This window comes from Arvicanthis niloticus, chromosome 2, assembly GCF_011762505.2.
Source record: "Arvicanthis niloticus isolate mArvNil1 chromosome 2, mArvNil1.pat.X, whole genome shotgun sequence".
NCBI lineage: Eukaryota > Metazoa > Chordata > Mammalia > Rodentia > Muridae > Arvicanthis > Arvicanthis niloticus.
In genome coordinates this window covers 117,798,567-117,819,940 of record NC_047659.1, presented here as the reverse complement: position 1 = coordinate 117,819,940, position 21,374 = coordinate 117,798,567, and the positions used below count along the sequence as shown (strand labels likewise).

Genomic DNA, 21,374 nt, shown 5'->3' with positions numbered 1-21,374 from the left:
ACTGTCCGGGATCAGAGCAGACATCTGTGTGTAGCGGGAGCTCCCGAGAACTTTTTCCTGGAGAGAGGCACCTGGGGCAGTTTACAGCATTCCAGCTTGAAGTTCTGGTGCCAGGGCTCTGAATAAATCTTTAGAAATCGTAGCAGCTCCGGGGAGGCCCGGCAAACGCGCCAACGAGAGCGAGAGCCTGCAAAGCCTGAGGCCTGGGGAGAGACCCCGGGCTGCCAGGATGTTTTCCCCCTCGCTCCGCAGTCTGCCGGCGCCCTGCTCCGGATTGCTCACTGAAAGCCGGCGGCCACTGGTGCTGGGATGGTCGCAGACACCACTACGCCAATGTTCCAGGTGGCGTCATGCGCAGACCGACCCTTTCTCAGAGCTAGGAGACAAGAAGCGGGGTTGGCTGTGTTCACAATTTCAGGGACCTCCAGGCGGTGCACTTGGGTGGAGATGGGGCCAGAAGAAAAGTGCCCAGGGATCAGAGTTGAGCGCGATTAGGAGCTCAAAAGATGGGACTGACTGGGGTCGACCCCGATATCCTCGCGGCCGACAGGGGGCGCCCTGTCACTGTGGAAGTTGGAGTTTAGCGCTCCCAGATATCCCGAGATCTGAGCTTGCACAGTGTCTGACGAGACGGTAGGAATTCTCAGGTCTGAGAGAAGCATGGTTTGCTCCCCACTCTCCCAACACTTGGTAGCTAATATTACACGTGCAATCATTTCTGGGACCAAATTTCAGCTAGGAGCACTATCAAAGAGTAGCAGCCCACAAGCTTATAAACACCCCGGCATTCAACGGGGAGGGGTGGTGGAATAGACAGACTGACAGACAGACGGACAAAATGAACCGCAATGTTGATATCTTGAGTTTCACTTCCTGAGAGAACTGTTCTTGTGTGTGCGTGCGCGTGTGGGGAGTCCTGTACTTTGGCATTTAAGATCTCTGGACAACTGGAATGCTATGTTTAAGGCTCTCTCTCTCTCTCTCTCTCTCTCTCTCTCTCTCTCTCTCTCTCTCTCTCTCTCTCTGGGAGGGGAAGCTGTTTCTGTCTCTCTTGGGGGGGGGGGATGGAGCAGACAAGTGCCTGCAATTTTTTTGCTTTAATTTTGTAAAATAGCTGTATCTATAAACAACATGTGCACCCACCCCCCTTTCCAAACCTTGTGGGGCGTGGGGGAGATCCTGGGGGTCTCTCTGGGTTCCTTGTGTTCACTAGGTGAACATGTGAGATTCACCTTCATCGGGAAAACAGGCCTTGTCTTTGAGGACCTCCTGTTCTTCACTCCTTCAGATAACTTATATGTTATCTGTAAACAGTCCATACTATGTGCGTTTCAGAAGCAAAGGGCACTGACGATGCTGCATCTTCAGTCCAAAAGGATGCTGGTCTGAGAGGCCTGTTTCTTTACCCTCCAATCAGACCCTCATTCAGGCTTCCATGCTCCAAGTTCACCCAGTACCTACCACCTCTATCTATACTCTTCTGCTACACGAAAGTCTGCACATCTGAATCTGAGCCAACTATTTCCTATTGTCTCCATCTCCGAGAGAAAAGAGTTCGGGACTGTATCCCTACATTCCAGTCACATTTTCAGAACCAAGAAAGACTGTTCACATACAAACGCCTGCAAGAAGACCCTCCACTTCAAAATCTAGGCTTACTTTAGTCTTGGTAGCTAACAATGCAAATGACGTATTTTCTCATTTTGTTCGTTTTGTTTGGGAGACAGGGTTTCTCTCTGTAGCCCAGGCTGTCCTGAAACTCGCTCTACAGACTAGGCCCTTCTAGTCTTCTCTGAGATCCGCCTGCCTCTGCTTCAAAGGCATGAGACAACACGCTCAAATGACACTTTTTAACACCTAGAAGCTTAAGAGAAAAGAAACTGAAATTTTTAGTTTTTATTAGTCAGTCCTGGTCTAGCAGAGAGAACACAGATCCTCCTGAAGTCATCCCATAAGGCCCATTATTGATTTTTTTCTCCTGCCCTACCCCCACCTACTGCCCTGTTTGTTTTAGTTACGAAATGCTTTGGGCACCTTGGATTTAACTGAAAAGTAACCTTGAAACACGAGGCCCTCATGTCAGAGGCAAATCGGTGCCTCCCGGGTATTAGCTGCAGCTAAGCGGGGCTCTCTGAGCCGATTGAGGTGGGTAGCCAGAAAAAGGCCTAAGGTAGCTGACGACCAGGGCGGCCAGACCACGGGAGTTCTGCGCGCCTCCTGAGGCCTCCCCGGGACTTAACTGTAACGGGGAGGGGCCTCCAGAGCAGCGGCCAGCGAGTTAAAGGTGTGTACACAGTTTTTCTAAATAGGACAGCGCTTTGCAAATTGGCTGTCACCTGCTTGTTGTTTTGACAGGGAATGTGCACCGAAAGGGAGGAAACCAGAGATAAATAACTCTGGCTTGCCTCCGCGTTGCGGGGTACCAAGGCGGTACGCGCCTTCGGATTGACAAACACGGTGCTCCGGGCGATGAGGAGGGGCGGGGCGGGAGCAGGGGACCTGAGTTTATCCAAGGGTGGCCTAATCTCAGGTCTCTGGGTCCACGGAAGACTCCCCGTGGACGCAAAGGAAGGGACTCCACCAGGGCGCCAGCGCGCCTGCTTGCAGGTCCGGAGTGCAGGGGACAGCGGGAGATGGGCTAGCTCGGGGCGCCCAGCGGCAGGTGCGGAGCGCTAGCCCTGGCTTCCTCTCACCTAAGTGTGAGCTGATTATTCAAATGGGCTGCCCGGGGTCTGGGGATTGGAGGCCCGCGCCAGCGCACCGCGCTATATCACCAGCCGCTCACGTCATTGCGGCACTTGTCCGCTGCGCGGTCCACACCTCCTCCTCCTCCTCCCCCTCCTCTCGCTCTCCCCCCGCCCGCCCCCGCGCCGCTAGCTTCCCGCCGCCTCCCGGCAGCTCGACACTGCCAGCCTCCTCTGCCTGCACCGGCAGCCCGGGGAGCGCGGCGACCGAGTGCACGCCCGACGGCGAGTCTCGGGTTCCGGCCTCCAGGGTTCTTCGGCCCCCTCCTCTGCCAGCCACCTTCCCGCCCACTCCCAGCTACCTCCGGCGGCAGGCCGCGGGAGAGAGAGGAAGTGGAGCCCAGAGAGGGAGAGAGGGGGAGCGCGAGAGAGGGCGGGAGGGAGGGGACGGTGCCATAGCTGACTTTTTTTTTTTTAAGAGGGTGGGGGTGGGGGCTGATTGCTGGTCGTTTGTTGTGGCTGTTAAATTTTAAACCGCCATGCACTCGGCTTCCAGTATGCTGGGAGCCGTGAAGATGGAAGGGCACGAGCCATCCGACTGGAGCAGCTACTACGCGGAGCCCGAGGTAAGCTCTTGCCTTCGCCAGGGAGAAGTGGGGTGACAACTATCTCCGCGTCCCCAACCTCCGCACGCTCCCTTCACCGGTACCCGCCCCCCCCACCTCTAGCCTTCCTGGACAGCCGCCTTTTCCGCCCTCCTTCTACTCAAATGGGTCTCTTTTTTATACGACACACTGTTAGCCTTGAGATAATATTAACTTTGTGATCAAATATTGACTTGCGGCGCCTCCAAATCCTCTTCGTGGCCGAGCCACGCACTATCCTAACAGAGTTATGTTTGGCAGCGCGCGGCTGGGGAGGGGTGGGAGGTCGGCTGGCGAGGGGGTGGGGAGCTGGAGAAGAGAAGGTGGGTAGGAGTTGGGGACAGAAGTGCAAGCAAAGAATCAAAGACGAGTGGACAAAGAAAAAAGTTTGTCGCTACGAAGCCGGGGCACACTCCTAGCCGAGTTGGCGGTCCCTTCCTTTTTCTTCCACGCAATGCCTCCAGCTGCTCCTGGACTCTGTGCAGGCGCTGCGCTTCACTCCTCTGTGACTAAGGAGTGGCGTCCCGGTACGAAGCCCCAGAATAGGGGACATTGAGATGATTTCCACTTGAGATTGCCCCACTGACGTTCCAAAGGTGGCTTTTGGTGAACAGGGGTAGCAACGGAGATTTCCGGCCTTGGTGCTGACTCAGTGTGCTGCCCAGCTGGTTTGAGGAGTCATTTGAGAGAGATAAATACATTTGGGTCGCCTGACTTCTTGGTGGTCCAGGACACTGAAGTTTCTAGAATCCGGGCCAAGCTAAGCCTTAGGCCCAGAACGGCAGCCCGGTGACCCTAAGGCTATCACCTTTCCCGCTCTCCGGGTCCCACAGGACTTGGTGTTGGTGCACTGAGACCCAGGAAAAGAAAGAGATCCCAGAGGCCTGCTCGAAGGCGGGGGTTGGGGGAGATTGGGTCCAACTGGTGGGTGTGAGGATCGGGCGAGCTCAGCCTAGGTGCTAACCTGTCTCCTCCCCGGACTCTGTCCGCAGGGCTACTCTTCCGTGAGCAACATGAACGCCGGCCTGGGGATGAATGGCATGAACACATACATGAGCATGTCCGCGGCTGCCATGGGCAGCAGTTCCGGCAACATGAGCGCAGGCTCCATGAACATGTCATCCTATGTGGGCGCTGGAATGAGCCCGTCGCTGGCTGGCATGTCCCCGGGCGCTGGCGCCATGGCGGGCATGAGCAGCTCAGCCGGGGCGGCCGGCGTGGCGGGCATGGGACCTCACCTGAGTCCGAGTCTGAGCCCGCTCGGGGGACAGGCGGCCGGGGCCATGGGTGGCCTTGCTCCCTATGCCAACATGAACTCGATGAGCCCCATGTACGGGCAGGCGGGCCTGAGCCGCGCTCGGGACCCCAAGACGTACCGACGCAGCTACACACACGCCAAGCCTCCCTACTCGTACATCTCGCTCATCACCATGGCCATCCAGCAGAGCCCCAACAAGATGCTGACGCTGAGCGAGATCTATCAGTGGATCATGGACCTCTTCCCTTTCTACCGGCAGAACCAGCAGCGCTGGCAGAACTCCATCCGTCACTCTCTGTCCTTCAACGACTGCTTTCTTAAGGTGCCCCGCTCGCCAGACAAGCCTGGCAAGGGCTCCTTCTGGACCCTGCACCCTGACTCAGGTAACATGTTCGAGAACGGTTGCTACCTGCGCCGTCAGAAGCGCTTCAAGTGTGAGAAGCAACTGGCGCTGAAGGAAGCCGCCGGTGCGGGCAGTGGCGGAGGCAAGAAGACTGCTCCTGGGTCCCAGGCCTCTCAGGCTCAGCTCGGGGAGGCCGCGGGCTCGGCCTCTGAGACTCCGGCGGGCACCGAGTCCCCCCATTCTAGCTCTTCTCCGTGTCAGGAGCACAAGCGAGGTGGCCTGAGCGAGCTGAAGGGAACACCTGCCTCTGCGCTGAGTCCCCCGGAGCCGGCGCCCTCGCCTGGGCAGCAGCAGCAGGCTGCAGCCCACCTGCTGGGCCCACCTCACCACCCTGGCCTGCCACCAGAGGCCCACCTGAAGCCCGAGCACCATTACGCCTTCAACCACCCCTTCTCTATCAACAACCTCATGTCCTCCGAGCAGCAACACCACCACAGCCACCACCACCATCAGCCCCACAAAATGGACCTCAAGGCCTACGAACAGGTCATGCACTACCCTGGGGGCTACGGTTCCCCCATGCCAGGCAGCTTGGCCATGGGCCCAGTCACGAACAAAACGGGCCTGGATGCTTCGCCCCTGGCCGCAGACACTTCCTACTACCAGGGAGTGTACTCCAGGCCTATTATGAACTCCTCCTAAGAAGAGGGCTTTCAGGCCCTGCTAGCTCTGGCCATTGGGGAGAAGGACAAGGGAAATGAAAGGCTGAGTGGAGACTTTGGGAGAGCTTTGAGGAAAAAGTAGCCACCACACTTCAGGCCCCAAGGGAGCAGTCTCACCTGTGTCCCTAAATAAATGGGCCACAGTGACCTGTCATTCTAAATAGGGAAGGGAATGGAAATATATATGTATACATATAAACTTGTTTTAAAGGAGCCTTTGGTTTCCACTGTGTAGACTCCTGCTTCTCGGGGCACCTGCAGATTTTGATTTTTTGTTGTTGTTGTCTATTGCAGTTGTTGCAGAGAAGTCTGACTTAAAAACAAAACAAAAAAAAAAAAAAAAAAAACCTTTTGTGAGTGACTTGGTGTAAAACCATGTAGTTTTAACAGAAAACCAGAGGGTTGTACTGATGTTTAAAAGAGAAAAAAAAATAATGTAAGAGTCTGGTGTAAATGACCAGGAGAAAGGAAGAAAATGCATCCCATTCTGGACATGGTGAAATCCAGGTCTCGGGTCTGATTTAATTTATGGTTTCTGCGTGCTTTATTTATGGCTTATAAATGTGTGTTCTGGCTAGAACGGCCATTCCACAAATCTATATTAAAGTGTTATTGCCGATTTTACCCCCTGGATCCTTTCTTTCTCCCCCACCTCACAAAATTAAATGAATTTATTGGTTATTGCAAGGAGATGGGAGGCAGGTGGGAGTTCGTTGGGGGGTGGGTGGGAGGCAGGGGGAATCAGTATTGCTGCTAACCCAACATTTTATTTATATATCATAGTTGGCTGAATTTTCCTGTAGGAGCCAGTGCTACATCCTCCCCATGTTCATCTACCTAGCCACACCGCCGTCTTCCCTCCTTAAATGCTTTACAGAGTGTATGGAAGACAATCCCTAAATAATGCAGCAACTACATGAGCAAACACAACAAATTGTTCATGGTCAGAAAATTTAAAAATTTTGAGGCTAATATTACTGAACATGTCAGAACACATAAATCCTCAATGGGCCATCCCAGCATCTTTATTCATATTGCTGTTTTTATATAAGATGCAGAGATTGGAAACAAGATCTCCTTAAATGGCCCTGACTGGCCTGGATCTCATTATAAAGACCTGGTTTTGGTACTGTCTCTGCCTTCCCCTGTGCTAGGATTACAGACCTGTTGTGCCTTTTAACCCACCTAAAGTTCAGTAGGTTTAGTTTTAAAGTCAGAAGCAAAAGCACTCTCTGAGTGCACATACGTTAATTTTCCACCCGAGTTACTGGGAGAGTCGCTGATGTTGAGGCCCCTTGGGTTCTAGGACTGGTTATGCTATGAGAAAGGCAGAAGTTTACATGTTGGTTGCTTTGGTTTTTAATCTCAGGCCTCTTTTCTAGTCAGTGAGCCTAGACTGGATTTACATATTTTTGGTGCATGGCTCTTCCCAGCTACCTCTGGCATACCCCCACACCTTCCTATGGTCCAGGTTGTTGGGGAGCTGCACCCTCCGAGGCTTTTTGGCCCTTCTAGTGTCTTCCTCACAGTCCGTGTCAGTTTCCCCCACCCAACCCCCAGTTCCAAGTTTAGTTTAGAGTGAGAACTCTCACAGGTGTTATCCAAGTCTTGGGAAACCTTGCTAAGCTAGGGATGATGAGCCACCTAATCTGGGGAAACATTTTAACTATTGTTCTGGGATTGGTTTTAATTGCATAGTTAAGGGTAGCCTCCAAATCTTCTACTAAAAAGTTACACGGAGGGATGGGGTGCTAATGAAGGGTCCCCTGAGCAGCTTATCAAATGACTCCAAAAGTAGTGAAATCCCAGTGTCTCAGGAATGGTGTCTCCCTTCTACCAGCCATGGCAGAGGTGTCTGTTAGCCCAAGAATCTCAGATGGGCAGACCATGCTTGTGGCTCAGGGACTGAATGGGTATTTTGTGAGCCTCCAGGGAAATACAAAGGCCCCAAATAAAATCTCACCAGTCATCCCACCTCTCTTCGGAGTCTCCCAATTGACAGGTAACTAGTGGAATTTGGTTTTGCAAAAGAAGCCTCCTCACACTGACTTGCATCTCCTGCCCTTTAAGCTGTCCCTCCTACCCGCTGTCTGACTTTGGGGCCATACCCATGGGGGAAAAAAAAGTTAGTTGGTTAAAAACCCAAGCAGGCATCAAAGGTGTTTCTAATACAGGGCTGTTGCTTGGCCCCGACATCTTGCTGTGCTTAATCATTTCCAACCTGGACTGTCCCACAAGAACCTCAGCCTGACCGCCTCTCTGAGCGCTTTCGGCCACCTTGCTCATCTCCATCCCTCCTCTGCAGGGCTGGCTTTCCCTTGCTCATGTGACTCTGTGTGTGTGTGTGTGTGTGTGTGTGTGTGTGTGTGTGTGTGTGTGTGTGTTTCTTTCCCCACCCCCACCCCCACCCCCAAAATCCCATTTTAACAAGCCACATTGTTCCTCAGAACACAAGGAAGAGAAATTGAAGGAGGAGGGATTCGCAGGCCGCGGCCAGCAATCAGGCCTTCTCTTTGCTGGGCCAGGACACACACGTCGCGAGCCCAGCCTGAAATGTGTTTCATTATCACATAAAAGGCTCCCGTGGCGAAGGAGCGGAGAGGCAGGGCCGGGGGCTGAGTGGGGGACAATGGAGGCTGAAAGCGCTGCCCTAACCTGCTATGTTTCTTATCGCACGCCCATTGTTCGAGGGTCGTTTTAAACTACTTAGTGCGCCCCCCCTCCACTGATCCTTGCAGATAAGATATAGTTCTGTGCGAATACATAAAAAGGTTGTCGGGGAGCTGCACCCTCCGAGGCTTTTTGGCCCTTCTAGTGTCTTCCTCACAGTCCACGTCAGTTTCCCCCACCCACCCCCCAGTTCCAAGTTTAGAAGCTCAGGGATTCCTTCCCCCACCCCAACTCGATGCATTGCAGGGTGCAGCGGCTCTCCCCCTTCTCTTTTTCTTCCTGTGGCCCGCCGCCTTCCTCGCGCTGGGGTTTAAGCAACCGTGATCTGTGAATAAACAAAGTCAGTAAACAACCGAAAAAAACATTCTAGATCCGAATTCCAGGAGGGTAAACTTTTCATGCCACGTCACTCTTCAGCAAATTTGCACAGATATTATATTGCCTCCCCCTCCTTTATTATTCTTTTTTTTTCCAGGATCCCATTGTACTTAACTGAATTTTATAACGCTGATCGATATCTTGGTAAAATATTCATTTTTAAACTAGCGGGCAGTGAAATCTTTGCTTTGTGTGCTAAAGTCAACAGTCGCTCGGTTTGAGCTCAAATAAATGCAGGGATGCCTCGGCTGGGAGCAGTCCGCCGCCTCCCTCCGAGCGCAAGACGCTCCGACGCCCGCCTGCCCGCAGGCCACCGCAGGTAGGAAGCGCACCCACTCGGGGGCCACGCCCGGGCTCCCCGCACAGAGTCCGCCCCCCACTCGGGTCCACACGCCTCCCCTCCCCCAGTCTTGAGCGAGCTCGTGTGCCTGCGAGGACTGGGAGGTGCACCCAGCTCAGGAAATAGGCTGGGAAATAGTAGGGGGTTTTTTTGCAGGGGAGTGGGAGATTCGTGACTGCACCGCCACTTAGAAGAACGAGGAGTCTAGAAGTTTATAACTCCCCGCAGTTTCGGAGTTTGGTTCCCGGGGCGATGAGAAACCGGGATTGGTCCCTGCAGCCAATTCGGCTGGAGATTCGAACAGAGAGTGGCTAGTTTCATAAAAGCTGGGGTGCGCGCGAGGTGGGGGAGCATGAGGGTGTCATTGGCCTCGCAATCTAGGGTCGGGGACCGCCGCTTTGTGCGTGAAGCTGAGGGGATACGGAGGAGGAGGAGCGGAGGCCACAGAGTGCAGGGAGCTTACAGCTCTGAGTGTGTTCTATACTATTTCCCAGATCCGGGCAGACCAGGGCAGCTCCAAACACAGGGAAAGGGAAAGCGCCTTTCCTAAAAGCGGAGTCACTTTAGTTCGCAAGAAGCCGCATTGGCTTTTACAGAGAGCCACTGGGGTCAGTAGGAGCTGGGCCCTGGAGAGAAAGTCAAAGCGTGCCGCGGGGTCGTCTATCATCCATTACAACCCATTCGCGCCGCCTTGTTTCAGAAGCGTGATCCGGAGTGTTGCACTTGCGCGTGTAGGGGTCGTAGAACAGGACTTTGGAAGACAGACTAGACTGAAGCTCTTCTTTCTGCTCCCTACAGCAAGATGCCAATCTCGACTCACTAGCTTTCATTGTAGCCTGCTGAAAAAGACAGTACCCTAAACTTCTGAGGACAGGGATCAGAAAAGATCTCTTTGGGGACAGGGATGTGGCTCATCGATAGACGATTTGACTTGTAAGAGTAAAGACCCGGGAATCGTTGCTCACCGGTGGAAGTGGAGGGGGAAGAAAAAGAAAGAAAGACTATCTTTACTGCTGTCTACCTGTCCCGCCAATTCTTTCTTAAACCCGCGTTATCCGTGGGTCTTTGCCTTAAATGCCCAGCATTAGAAGAAGCCCACTCCCAGTTGTGTTTCCCCCTGTCACCCTAACTGGAACCAATTCCAGGCTGCATTGCTATCTGCAGGTGTGAACCCAGTATGCAGAAATGGTCCAACCGGCCCTCTGGATCAATGCTATGAGGGCATCTTTGAAAATTGGGGCCTAGGCACACTCTTTGGTGCTGCCCTGGTGTCCCAGGCTGCTTGCCCACGTTCCGGACACTGGAAGCCAACTCGGACGCTTTCGTAGCTCTCCAAGCTGGGGCTCTGCCTAGTGTGGCTGACGCCTTCCCAGAACGAGATGGAAAGCCTGCAGGACGCAAGGCGAGGCTAATCGTTTTTAAATAATTAATGCCTCCCCATTCCGCTGGTAGTGCAAGGCCTCGAATCCGTCAATTACTTGTCATTAGACGAGTGTCGCCCCACGGCCTTCCCTCGAGCCTTTGATGGCGCCGGGTCACCTAGCCCAGCCCACTCTACCGCGGAATTAAAAGGTGCCCGGCCTTTGAGAGCCGGTGCGGACTAGCCATGGCCCCTCAACTCAGTGAAGAGTTTTGAAAGAAAGACCCTCGGTGAAGAGATGTAATCTTTCAAATGGCCAATTTAAACGCCCGATCTTTATCGCCCTTCTCCTCCCGGCTTTATACAGAGGAGGCAGTCCGTTGTGCTTTGGGGGGCTTTTAATGTGGAAGTGGAGGGGGGTGGAGCGAGAGATAAGGTTTAATAGGGCATAGGGCGGAAGACGTTTACCACTGGACACTGGACGTACCTGGAGATATCTTGAAGCCACTGTCTTTTTTTCTTCCCCTAAGTATGTAAGCCTGAGGTGGAAGGGGGGCGGTGGCTCCCTCTCTGGAGGAGCAAGGGCTACATCAGGTCTGAAGATGCACAAAAGCAGGGACCCCCTGGCTGTTCCGGTCCCCCCCCCCCCCCCGCGCAAAATAATGGCATGTAACAAAGGGAATGCTAAGGATGCCCCCCTATTCCTCCAGCTGTTGTGGACTCAGAGGTGCTCTGCAGCCAGACTGGCTAAGAGCCACACATAGGCCTCAAGTCCTGCTTTACAGGACAGACATCACCACCCCTCAAAATAAAAACCCACCCTAGGAGGCCCACCCAGACTGTGGTGGTAAAGGAACAAAGATTCACACCTGAGGTGTCTGTTGAGACAGAGATGACCTGGCCCTGGCTGCAGCACCATAGCAACCAAGGCCAGTCAGGAGTGCTCTGGTGAAATGAAAATTAAAAAACAAAAACCAAAAAAATAAGGGGAAAGGCCACCAAAAGTTTGCAAGTTGATTTAATTTCTTCTGGACACTGCCTTGCCGGGTCTAGGGTTTTTTTGTTTGTTTTGTTTTGTTTTGTTTTCCCCAGTAAGCAAAGATGGCAGAATCTCAGGACCTATTCTATCCACCCTCTTTGAGAAAAAAAGCTTTCTAGACTAAGAAGGCATCTATCTCTGCAGTGGCCTTAGACTAGACTCCAAATAGTGTTTTCTTTTTTTATCTTTTTTTCCTTCTGTCTTTCTTTTCTGCCTTCCTTTTTTCCTTTCTTCTTTTTCTTTTTTAAACATCATCTCACCCCAGAATAGGTTTTCCTCCATGGGGTGTGGGAAGGACACAGGATGGGGGAAAATGTCAGATGTGGAAGGAGAAAGGTGGAGAACCCTTTTTGTCTGGCCTGCCCCGGGAGCTTCTGCCTGCTTTAGAGAGGATTTCGTCTCCACTTGCCCATGCCCTGCCTTCCCAAAGAGAAATACCAGTTTATGATTAATAATAATAATAATAATAATAATAGAAATGCCGGTTCTAGATAGGCACCTCCATATCAGAGCAGAGAAAAATAATAAGAAATTGACGTGTCCCTGACAGAGTTCCATAGGGCTCTAGCTTCTAGAGGCCCTAGGCTCTTTTCCACAAAACTCCCATACCCTTAGTCACTCCAGGGGTTGCCTCGGAAGCCTAAATCCTGAGGCATCTTCCCCATTCTGTTCACAGCCTTCCTGCCCACTCTCTTATCCCTTTTCTTTTCTTCTTTAAAACAATCATGTGTGTCTCTCTAGCTCCCTCCTCTCATTGTATTTGTTGATGACCTAACACGCTCACACCAAAAGCCACACACAGAAAACCAACAACGTGGGATGGGAGGAAAGACCAATTATGACGGAGGCTAACAAGCAGGGAACACCCAAGTAGAAGCTGGCTGTCTCCTGGGAGACTGATGGAGGCTTATTTTACAAGCTGTAATTCCGTTCTGGTCCCTATCTCCAGACTGGAAGTGATGCCTCCACTCTCCTCCCCCTCACCCCTGTGCCCTTGGGGCCTAGTCTAGATCTTCTTGCAAATTCTTCAAGGAGAATCTCTCTGGACAGGTGAAGAAAGCAGAGGTGTTTTTCAAGCTTGTCTTTAGAGTGGCACATTTAATTTTAACTCAGAGTCAGTTCCTCTCAACACCAAGATATCATTGTGACAACCACTACCTGGATTCACATTAAAAATCTACCCCCTGCTGTGTGTTTGCAGTGTGTGTGTGTGTGTGTGTGTGTGTGTGTGTGTGTGCATGAACACATGCATGAGGGTTTCATTTCACACTGTTAGATAAGGCATCAGATAGCTAGGAGTGCTAAAAGAAACACCACAAATTAAGTTAATTTTATGCCTGGATTTAACTCCGTTTTGCTAGTTACCAGATGCCACCGGCAGGGTTAGGTAAAGACTTCAGCCACACTATATTCTTGACTTAACACATTTTTAGCCCCAAGGGAAATGTCAGCAACACAAACCTGTAAAGGAGAAGTCCGGGTTTAATCCATTCACCAGCACTTCACTGCCTAACTAGAATTTTGGAATGAACCATTTGTTGCTTTTAAATTCAACTTGCATTTATGATTCTGCACATCGATGCTTAAATGGTTCAGAACCATATTATTTCCCCATATATAAATCGTTCTTTTTTTTCACAGTTTCATTTATTTGAAACAATAAGAAAGCTCCAAGAATACACAGAGATGTTTGGGGGCTGTTAGATCAGGAGCTATCTAGACCAAAATAGAATTGTCTGTGTGACTGTGAACTTGTTAACTCCTTAGAAATATGATCTACACTTACAAATCAGACAGAACTATAAAAAATGAGTTCCCTTGTCCATTGCTTGCTTGTGTAAAGGAAAGCATTGGTTTCCTAGTTTGAAATCATGAATGTTAAATGTGTAGTCCTTAAAAATATAGAATATAATTTTGGGATGTTTGGAGGGAAAAGCTAGGAAGAAGCAGAGGCAGGAGGAGGGAGGGTGGAGGATTGGAGAGAACAGAGGACTAGATAGCATTTTCTATGAAGAAATGGGGGTGAAGTATCAGCCAGGGCAGGCCCTGGGCCATGCAGAGTTCTGTATGGGGATAAGAAGCATCTTTAACAAAGAAATCAAAATGTCGGGCTAAGAGGGTATAGCCGAGCAGTAAGAGTGCTTGCCTACCACGAGGCTCTGGGTTCTACCTCCAGCATGGGGCAGAGAGGGGAGATACAGTGCTTCATCTTTTAAAGAACATACAGTTCTGCTCAAGCTGTTTACATTACATTTTAAAGCTTATTCTAAAGGAAGTCTGACTTCACCAAGTGCTCTCCGTTTCTCCCGCTGTTCCGATCTACACCACTGACCAAGCCACACACTAAAAGAAACTATAGTTTCCTCTCTATGTCTTGGTGGCTGAGAAATTTTGCTTTCTTCCGGGACTGTGAAGCCTATTCCTTGGCATGAATCCCTCCCCTTTGTCCTGTCACCATGCTGTTTCTTACTGTCCCTGATCAACCCATGACACCCCCCATCTTGCTTCTTTATCTTTCTATTCAGTCCCACCCCTACTGAGCACAGCTTTCCATTTGCCACACACCCTGTGATGTGTTGTTGCCTCCCAGATGGAAATCAGAATCCATGTAAGGAACAATCCTGGGGTTTAGAGCTCAGGAACGTCCTCAGCACTGGCCTCTCAGCTCTCTGACTAGGCAGGTGATTTGCATTTCGCCTCAGTAATCTATCCAGTTCCCAAAGCTTCAGATCATCACAATGCTTGGAGACCACCCCCCTCCCCACCCCAGCTCCAAAGCAGTAGAGAGCCTGTTTTACCAGAATACCAGAGTCTCCAAGGAGAAGAGGTTGTCTGCAGTATTTGGGGAAAGTTGGAAGGAATGAGAGGAAATAAATCTTGGGGACTATGGGACAGGACAGCAAAGATGTCACCACTTGTCCTAGTAGAGATTAGGGTAGGAGTGTCCCAGGTTACACTTATTTGTATCGAAGAAGAAGAAGGAGGAGGAGGAGGAGGAGGAGGAGGAGGAGGAGGAGGAGGAGGAGGAGGAGGAGGAGGAGGAGGGAGAGGAGGAGGAGGGAGAGGAGGAGGAGGAGGAGGAGGAGGAAGAGGAGGAGGAGGAGGAGGAGGAGGAGGAGAAGGAGAAGGAGAAGGAGAAGGAGAAGGAGAAGGAGAAGGAGAAGGAGAAGGAGAAGGAGAAGGAGAAGGAGAAGGAGAAGGAGAAGGAGAAGGAGAAGGAGAAGGAGAAGGAGAAGAATTATTGTTAAGAGATTGTGGTTCTTTAAAGCCAGTCAGGACTCTGCTATGTTTTCTTTGCACCTAAACTCTGGGACAGCTGGCTAAGGCAGGAACGGAGGTGACAGCAAGAGAATTGGCAGCTAGATAGATGGTTCTTGAATTGTGATTAGAAAGACAAAATGCCAGAGAAAAAGAAAATGTCAGGGGCAGAGACCACTGGCAGGCATGAGGACTTAAAACAATCCACACTGGCAAATTATTTCAGAAGTGTGGCTTATTCTCTGCCCGGAGATTTTGACAGCAGGAGCCAGGACTGTTCAAAGCCACTCTTGCTTCTGACCTCCCTCTGACCTGCACCTGGCAGCATGATGACACAGGTGACAACAGAGGCATATTTTATGCATCACCCACATTGGGTCTTTAGTATGCTCCTGCCTAGCTGACAGAGAAGCAAGGTCCCTGGCCCCTCAGCACTTGTCTTTCTTCGGACTTACACACAAATACAGATCTAGTAAATACCTGCTTCCCAGCCCAGTCCCAGCCTGGTTGGTGGTGGCCTGTGTCTACAAGGAGGGAAGACCTCTTTAGTCCAGCCATGTGGGGGTCTGTTGTTGGCAAGGAGCCAGCAGGTATCGTGCCACTGGACAGCATGCTGGTATACTTCATGGTGAAGATTTGGAACCTGCTTGCACCAGACCTGAGAACACGAACACAGGGTGGAACTGGGTGGTGCTCTCACTCCTCCAGACAGGGAACTCTCCCCACACCTCTTTTTTTTTTCTCCTGCCATGTCTGGGATTTTCTTCAGTCTTCCTCCCTTCTATTGTCTCCTCCTTCTATTTCAGGAGACCCTTACATGACAATCATGTGAGTCTTGGATGGTCATGAGCAGCTTTTGGAGATGAAAAGAGTTCTACACTTTCTCACTCTAAATGGGCTATCTGATGTCTTAGATTAAGATGGGAATGTAAGATCCATATATATGGAACCTTCTGAAGACAGTGAGAAGAGAGAAGATGCCATTTGTGGACTGATTTGTGGATAAGTGTGATGAAGGGTATCTAATCTATACTTTGTTCTCTTAGGTTTTAGTTAACACCCCTCTCTTGCTAGCAGAATTTGACAATTAAAGGCCAATCTCCCCTGATTTCTTTGTTTTAAAGGGACATTTTGATTCATCCAGGCAGGCAATTAAATCCCTCTCAAGCCTCTTCCAGAACTCTGAACAAGCTGAGTCTTACCTTCCCCCAGCATCCAGCAAGATCTCTGGCAGGCACCAGAACTCGGGTATTCACCTGTAGTTATCAGAATACCAGGCCTGTTTAGGGAGATCAACCCTGACCCTAAGCCATTCCCTCATTGATAGTAGAAAACACTGTTTAGATTTTGTCATGGCTGGGTATACAGCTCACAGTAACTACAGAAGTTCTCCCTGGAAGACATTGGGTCTCATCACCCTCCCCTCTGCTGCCTTATCTCCCCATTCTCTTTCCTTCCTTCTCTCTCCTGTCCCTCCTTTCTTTCTTCTTCCTTCTCTCTTTCCCTCCCTCTCCCTCTCTCCTCTCCCTTCCTGCTTACTTTCCCTTCCCATTCCTGAAGAGACAGCTAGGTCACACTCCCTTTACTTTATATCACACGTAGTTAACCCTTTCCTTCCAGCAGCCTGCTATCTGAGGAGTAGTAAACTTTCATCTTAAGACTCACTCACACCACTGAGGGTTCACAAGACCCTCAGTCTGAAAGGAAAATGCCTCTTTGCACCTTCTATTCTGCAACCTCTGTAAGTTCTTACCTGGCTAAAATACTCACTGGGGCTCTCTAGGTTCCTCTCCATCCCCTCCTCTTATCCTAGGCTAAACAGAGTTTTCAGGATTGGCTTTTGATGACCTTAGGGGGTGTGGCATGTCTACAGTCCCCACTGCATTTGAACAAACCAACCTTGGGTCTTCCAATCAGATTATTTGGGGAGTGGGGAAGATTTAAAAAAAATGGCAGCGTCACTCTCAGAGCATTGCATTTTAATGCTTAGCAAGATCCCATGTACTCCTAAGTTAGGAATGGAAAAGGGAGTGATGTCTGATGCTCAGTATTGCCAACCATCAGCAGCACATGAATAGACATTGTTGTCATGGGGCCTGTTCCTTCCTGCTTTACCTTCGGCTTGCCAGAAGGGATTGCGCTGGTGAGGCATACACACTGCCATCTGTTTGTGTAAAGTAGATGTAATTACCAGCCAACCAGAGTAATATAAAAATTTAGTACAAGCCCTAAAGGATTATAACTTAAAATTCAATAATTATGCTTCAAGAAAACTAAGTGTGTGAGCTTCCCCTCACCTATGAACAGTTAGCCTGGAAAGAGTGGTGGGTTTTTTTTTTTTTTTTTTTTTTTTTTATGTTTGTTTTTGTTAAATTCAGAAGCTTTCTCCTTCAAGGTTCATATAATAATAAAGTGGAATTCTTTTCATAGTTATCTAGCCTCCATTCACAGGATAAAAGGTATTTTTCAAATTAGATCCCCTCAACTTTATTCATGAGTTGGTATAATCAGCTAACCATAAGCAAAAGCACCTTCAAGTCTCATCAGTTTTAAATCAATTCTTTCCAGGATGATAAAATCCTAGTTTAAAAAAATTTTATATAAAATAATAAGTTTACCTTGCCCATGAAATAACTAAAAATAAAAGTAAAATAACATTTTCAACTTATAGATTCCTCGAATTTAAACTATAAGCAGTTTAACATATATATATATATATATATATATATATATATATATATATATATATGAATGATGAGGAGGCTTAGGGTGTAGCTAAGTTGAGAGAGTGCTTGCCTAGCATGGGGAAGGCCCTGGGTTCAATCCCCAGGACTGTAATAAAATAAAAGCAATATATTATGTTTAGAAAAATAGAAGAGTAGTAGTTTTTTTTTAAATTTAAAGTAGCCCTGCAGAAACCAAAACATCGACTTTCTTTGCTGTTTTATTTTTAAAGTATGGTTGGTTTTCAACGAAGTTACAAAAACTCATTTGGAATTTTAACATTTTCTATCAATATCTGAATGTTCGATGGTTTTCAACTCTTTCTTTTCCTGGTGTCTGGAGTGCAGTATATCCTGAGCAATACAGAAAAGAAAGGCTTGGCGCCTTCACACTGGTGTTTGGTGTCACTGTCACAGCCAATTGTCACTCTTCTCAGTGTCACTGGCAGCACTAGGTACTCTTGATATGAATAAAACTAATTACGATGCTTCATTTTTATTTTCATCTTTCTCTTGATTGCATGTTTGACCAAACAGGTTAATGGTGGTAAGCAAACCATTCTTAGGACTATTTCTTAATACTTGTCTTTCTAGAGCTAGAAAACTACAGTAAGATATTGCTGGAGGGAGCATATTTATTTGTTACTTTTAGATTGTTTAGAAAAGTTCGGTACAGCATTGAAATGTTTTTTGACAAAACCACAAATGTTATCATGGGGGGGGGGGGAGATTCGTTTTCTTCTCCACCTGCCTTCTCGTTGGCATTGTTAGGCGGCTTTCCGAACCTTTCCTGTGCTGATTCACACGACCTACATTTACTAGCCCCTCCATCCCCGGAAGCCCAGGCTAGGCCATGCTACGCTTTGCAAAATAATTTATGGGAAATTTGCGGATAGTTTTAAAAACTCATGCAGGAAACTCCCATGACAGAGACAAGCGGCAAAAGTTCTGTTTGGTGCAAGTGGCAAACCCCCCTCCCACAACCTATTAGTGTTTACATGTGTATTCAGCCATGAAATTGAATATTATCAGAGTTGAAAATTGCAAATCAAATTAAAAGCAGAGAAAATTGCCTTTGGAATTATAGTACCCAGGAGCTCCAGAGTGTTTGCTTAAATAGAAGCACTATTAAAAAACAAAACAAAACAAAATAAAAAACCCAAAACGGACAGTGTTTAAATTACCCTCTCACTGTTGTCTCCCACTTCCGCGGACTCATTCTTTAGTTCCGGGAAATAACGTTCACGCTGAGGTACAAACCGTCCACCAGTACAACAAATCACAGTTTGTTTTCCCAGAACATCTCTTTACTTAAATATCAAATTGCCCTCGTCTAGCCACGCTTCCTTCAGCGTCCCCGATTCGCACTTAGAGCTTCGCTAAGCTGAGCTGAGCAGCGGCTGCGGTCACCCACTGGTGGATGCCCAGCGAGTTCTAGGCGCATAGCAGATGCAGGTGACCGGGGCTTTACAAGTCGCTCAACTCGAACGGTTCGAAGCACTGCCGCGAGCCAGGACTCGGAAACTGTGGACTGGCGAGCGGAGTCGCCCGTGCGGCCCCAGTCGTTTCCACTTCGCCGACCGCTAGTTGCAGAGCTGAGCCAAAGCGTCGGAGAGTCAGCGGGCCCTGGTGTAACGCTTTTCCCCCTCTGCTCTCATAGGCCATAGTGAGACACTGAAGGGCCAAACGAAAACAGAAAAGCCCGCCAAGTATTTGGGGGGTGGGGGTGGGGGTAAATAGAGCCAGAGAAGCAAAGACAGCAGGTGAGAGAGATGATCTTTGGCCCCGTGATCCAAGTTCCAGAATGTGGAAATTCCATCCCTGCAGTCTGATAAGCAACCGGGAGGACTTACTCCACTGCCCCCCATAGTAGGCACAACACTTTACTTCGCTCCCACCCCTCCCCCACGTCTTTGGGTCTCTGGGAAAACCAAGCTTGGATCATTCTGATTCAGATGCCAAGGTCAGCAGAATTCAGAGACAGCCTTGGGCTAAGTGTGAGCCAGACCAATGTAGCCATGTCCACTTGGGTTCTAGCTGAGGGTTCTGAGGACCCTCACAGTGGCCAGTCTGCGCTAGCCTGGGTTAAGGAAACGGTTTTGTTGTTTTATCACCTCTGAGGATCTTCATTTCGCCTTTTGTCCCACTTGTCCCATAGTCTGGGCCCAAGCAGCCTTGGCTCTAGACCAGGGTCTCAAATGGCAATCTGACTTTTTCTCCGCTGGAGAGGAAGGCAGTTTGGTGCCCTGTGCGTCATTCCTGCCTCCCCACGACCCCCATCCCCTCTTGCCTATCCCAAACCTGGTAGTTTGTAGGGGCAACACCCCCGCCCCCATTACAGGATGATAATTCCTGTCCTGCTGTGGGCAGCAGTGGAAGCCAGGTTTTACTTGAAACCTGCCAGTCTACTTCTTTTTCAGGAACAACCCCACTGGTGCAGAACAGTGACACTGCACCCATAAGACAGCTGTCCTGGTGCTCCTGGCAGACCCAGTAAGTTCCAGTCGGGGAGATTCCGGAACCCTTTTCTAAAGAGAGTTGCTCAGATCGCTGATCGCGTGTGTGTTGTTCTCAAAAGCAGGCAAAGGAAACAGCAGCCAATTAAAATGAAATATTTTCAGTTCCCTCCTATGTTGTCAGTGATTTGCCCCCGGGGATCCACAATTTTCCCAAGCCTGTTAACCGGTGACAATGAATGAGTGCCTCCTGTAATTTAATTTTCCTGTCACACTAAATAGAGCTACATTGTAAACTTCAGATCTACTCTTACTGATAGCGTTGGCTTGTTTTGTCATTTGCACCATAAAGACCCCCAAAAGGGACACTGTATTGTGATCGACACTCTTGAATTATTCAAGAACTTAATGACATTTTCCATTTTAAAAAGGGAACTAATTGCCATTGATGCAAAGCATGTGACCTTCTTGGGGTGCCCAGTATGAGAATGTTACCATCTGTACACCCACACAGAGCCACAGCACAGCAAAAATGGGGGGGGGATGTATAAGCAGGATAGACCCAGAAATAAGCACTGAAATCGCCCTTATTTAATCCCACCCAATATATAGTCAGAATATATAGTTCTAAAAGCTCTCTTGACCTAAAATCTATGTCAAATGTGTCATCAATCAGGTCTGCTTTGGGAGAGCAGGGGTGACTTTTTAGTTAAGATAGACAGCTGCAATTCTGAAATCAAGTATCCTTCTTAAACATGAAATTACTCCATGTGGTGTCAAGCATAATATTGAGTGGCCTGCCGTCACCCTTTGCTGGCTTTTCTTCATTTATTTACTTATTTAGCGGAGAGGAAAAGGAACTCAAATTATGAAGACACTTCACCTAAGTATTTGCTGTTTGAATCTATCTTGAGTCCGCTGCAAAGCCAAGGTTGCAAGTCTTCATCAGCACAACCTTCTCATTAAATTATTGAAATACATGTTTATTTCTTTTTTGAAGTAGAGAAGACAGAAGCATGTCTCCTATTGTGTTTTTTGTGTTTGTGTGCCTTTTTTCTAGTTCCCAGGAAAGCAGGGGGTCTAAGTGGGGTTCTGCTGATGTCCTGAGACTTCATAAATACACACACCATCTGTACAAAGGTCCTTGTGTTCCTGAGCTGATCTATAACCACTAGGAACAATTTGAAAAGTATAGATGGTGTTAATAAGTTCCAGCGCAAAACACTTGCCTCTGCTGGGCTCCAGATAGTTCTTTGAAGTTTTAAGTGATGCTTGAGATGAGGCATGGAGATTTTTGCTGAGAACCAGGATTCCCTTCAAATCAACAACCTCAAAACCACCCGGCTTATCAGAGAGCTAAAATACCGGTTTTTTAGGGCTGTGAATCTATACTCCTATCTTGCAGGATTTCTGGGAAGAGGAATGAGGTACTTGTAAACATGCATGACGCTTTTTTCAGGAATATCACAGTGTAGCTACGTGTATCACGGTGTAGCTAC

The 21,374-nt window shown here is 49.1% G+C and overlaps 1 protein-coding gene and 1 long non-coding RNA gene across 27 annotated transcripts in view; both read left to right on the top strand.

The window, feature by feature from the left end:
- The first annotated feature begins 2,068 nt into the window (after positions 1–2,068).
- Positions 2,069–6,275, top strand: Foxa2 (forkhead box A2). 3 transcript variants are annotated; one of them, XM_034496007.2, is made up of 3 exons: positions 2,069–2,284; positions 3,241–3,310; positions 4,321–6,275. In XM_034496007.2, exons 2-3 carry the CDS (start codon positions 3,242–3,244, stop codon positions 5,629–5,631), a joined length of 1,380 nt encoding a protein of 459 aa, XP_034351898.1. In that variant the 5' UTR covers positions 2,069–2,284; position 3,241; the 3' UTR covers positions 5,632–6,275. The 3 variants fall into 3 exon arrangements, with proteins under 3 accessions (XP_034351898.1, XP_034351897.1, XP_034351899.1); XM_034496006.2 differs by lacking the exon at positions 2,069–2,284 and having other exon boundaries at positions 3,224–3,310; XM_034496008.2 differs by lacking the exons at positions 2,069–2,284; positions 3,241–3,310 and adding an exon at positions 3,636–3,855.
- A 2,553-nt stretch (positions 6,276–8,828) lies between these two features.
- Positions 8,829–21,374, top strand: part of LOC117702737 (uncharacterized) — a 104,738-nt gene continuing 92,192 nt past the window's right edge. For 4 of the 24 annotated variants that reach the window (XR_013108875.1, XR_013108874.1, XR_013108873.1 and 1 more), the window contains exon 1: positions 8,862–9,018. This is a non-coding gene — a long non-coding RNA (uncharacterized LOC117702737). Of the gene's footprint in view, positions 9,019–21,374 lie in introns of all 24 variants that reach the window. The other 20 variants (XR_013108891.1, XR_013108886.1, XR_013108876.1 and 17 more) reach the window with 11 other exon arrangements.

Coding starts and splice junctions, on each gene's coding strand:
- Foxa2 (XM_034496006.2), top strand. CDS start 3,224: ATGCACTCGGCTTCCAGTATGCTGGGAGCCGTGAAGATGGAAGGGCAC. Junction 3,311..4,320: donor GCTACTACGCGGAGCCCGAG/GTAAGCTCTTGC, acceptor CTCTGTCCGCAG/GGCTACTCTTCCGTGAGCAA.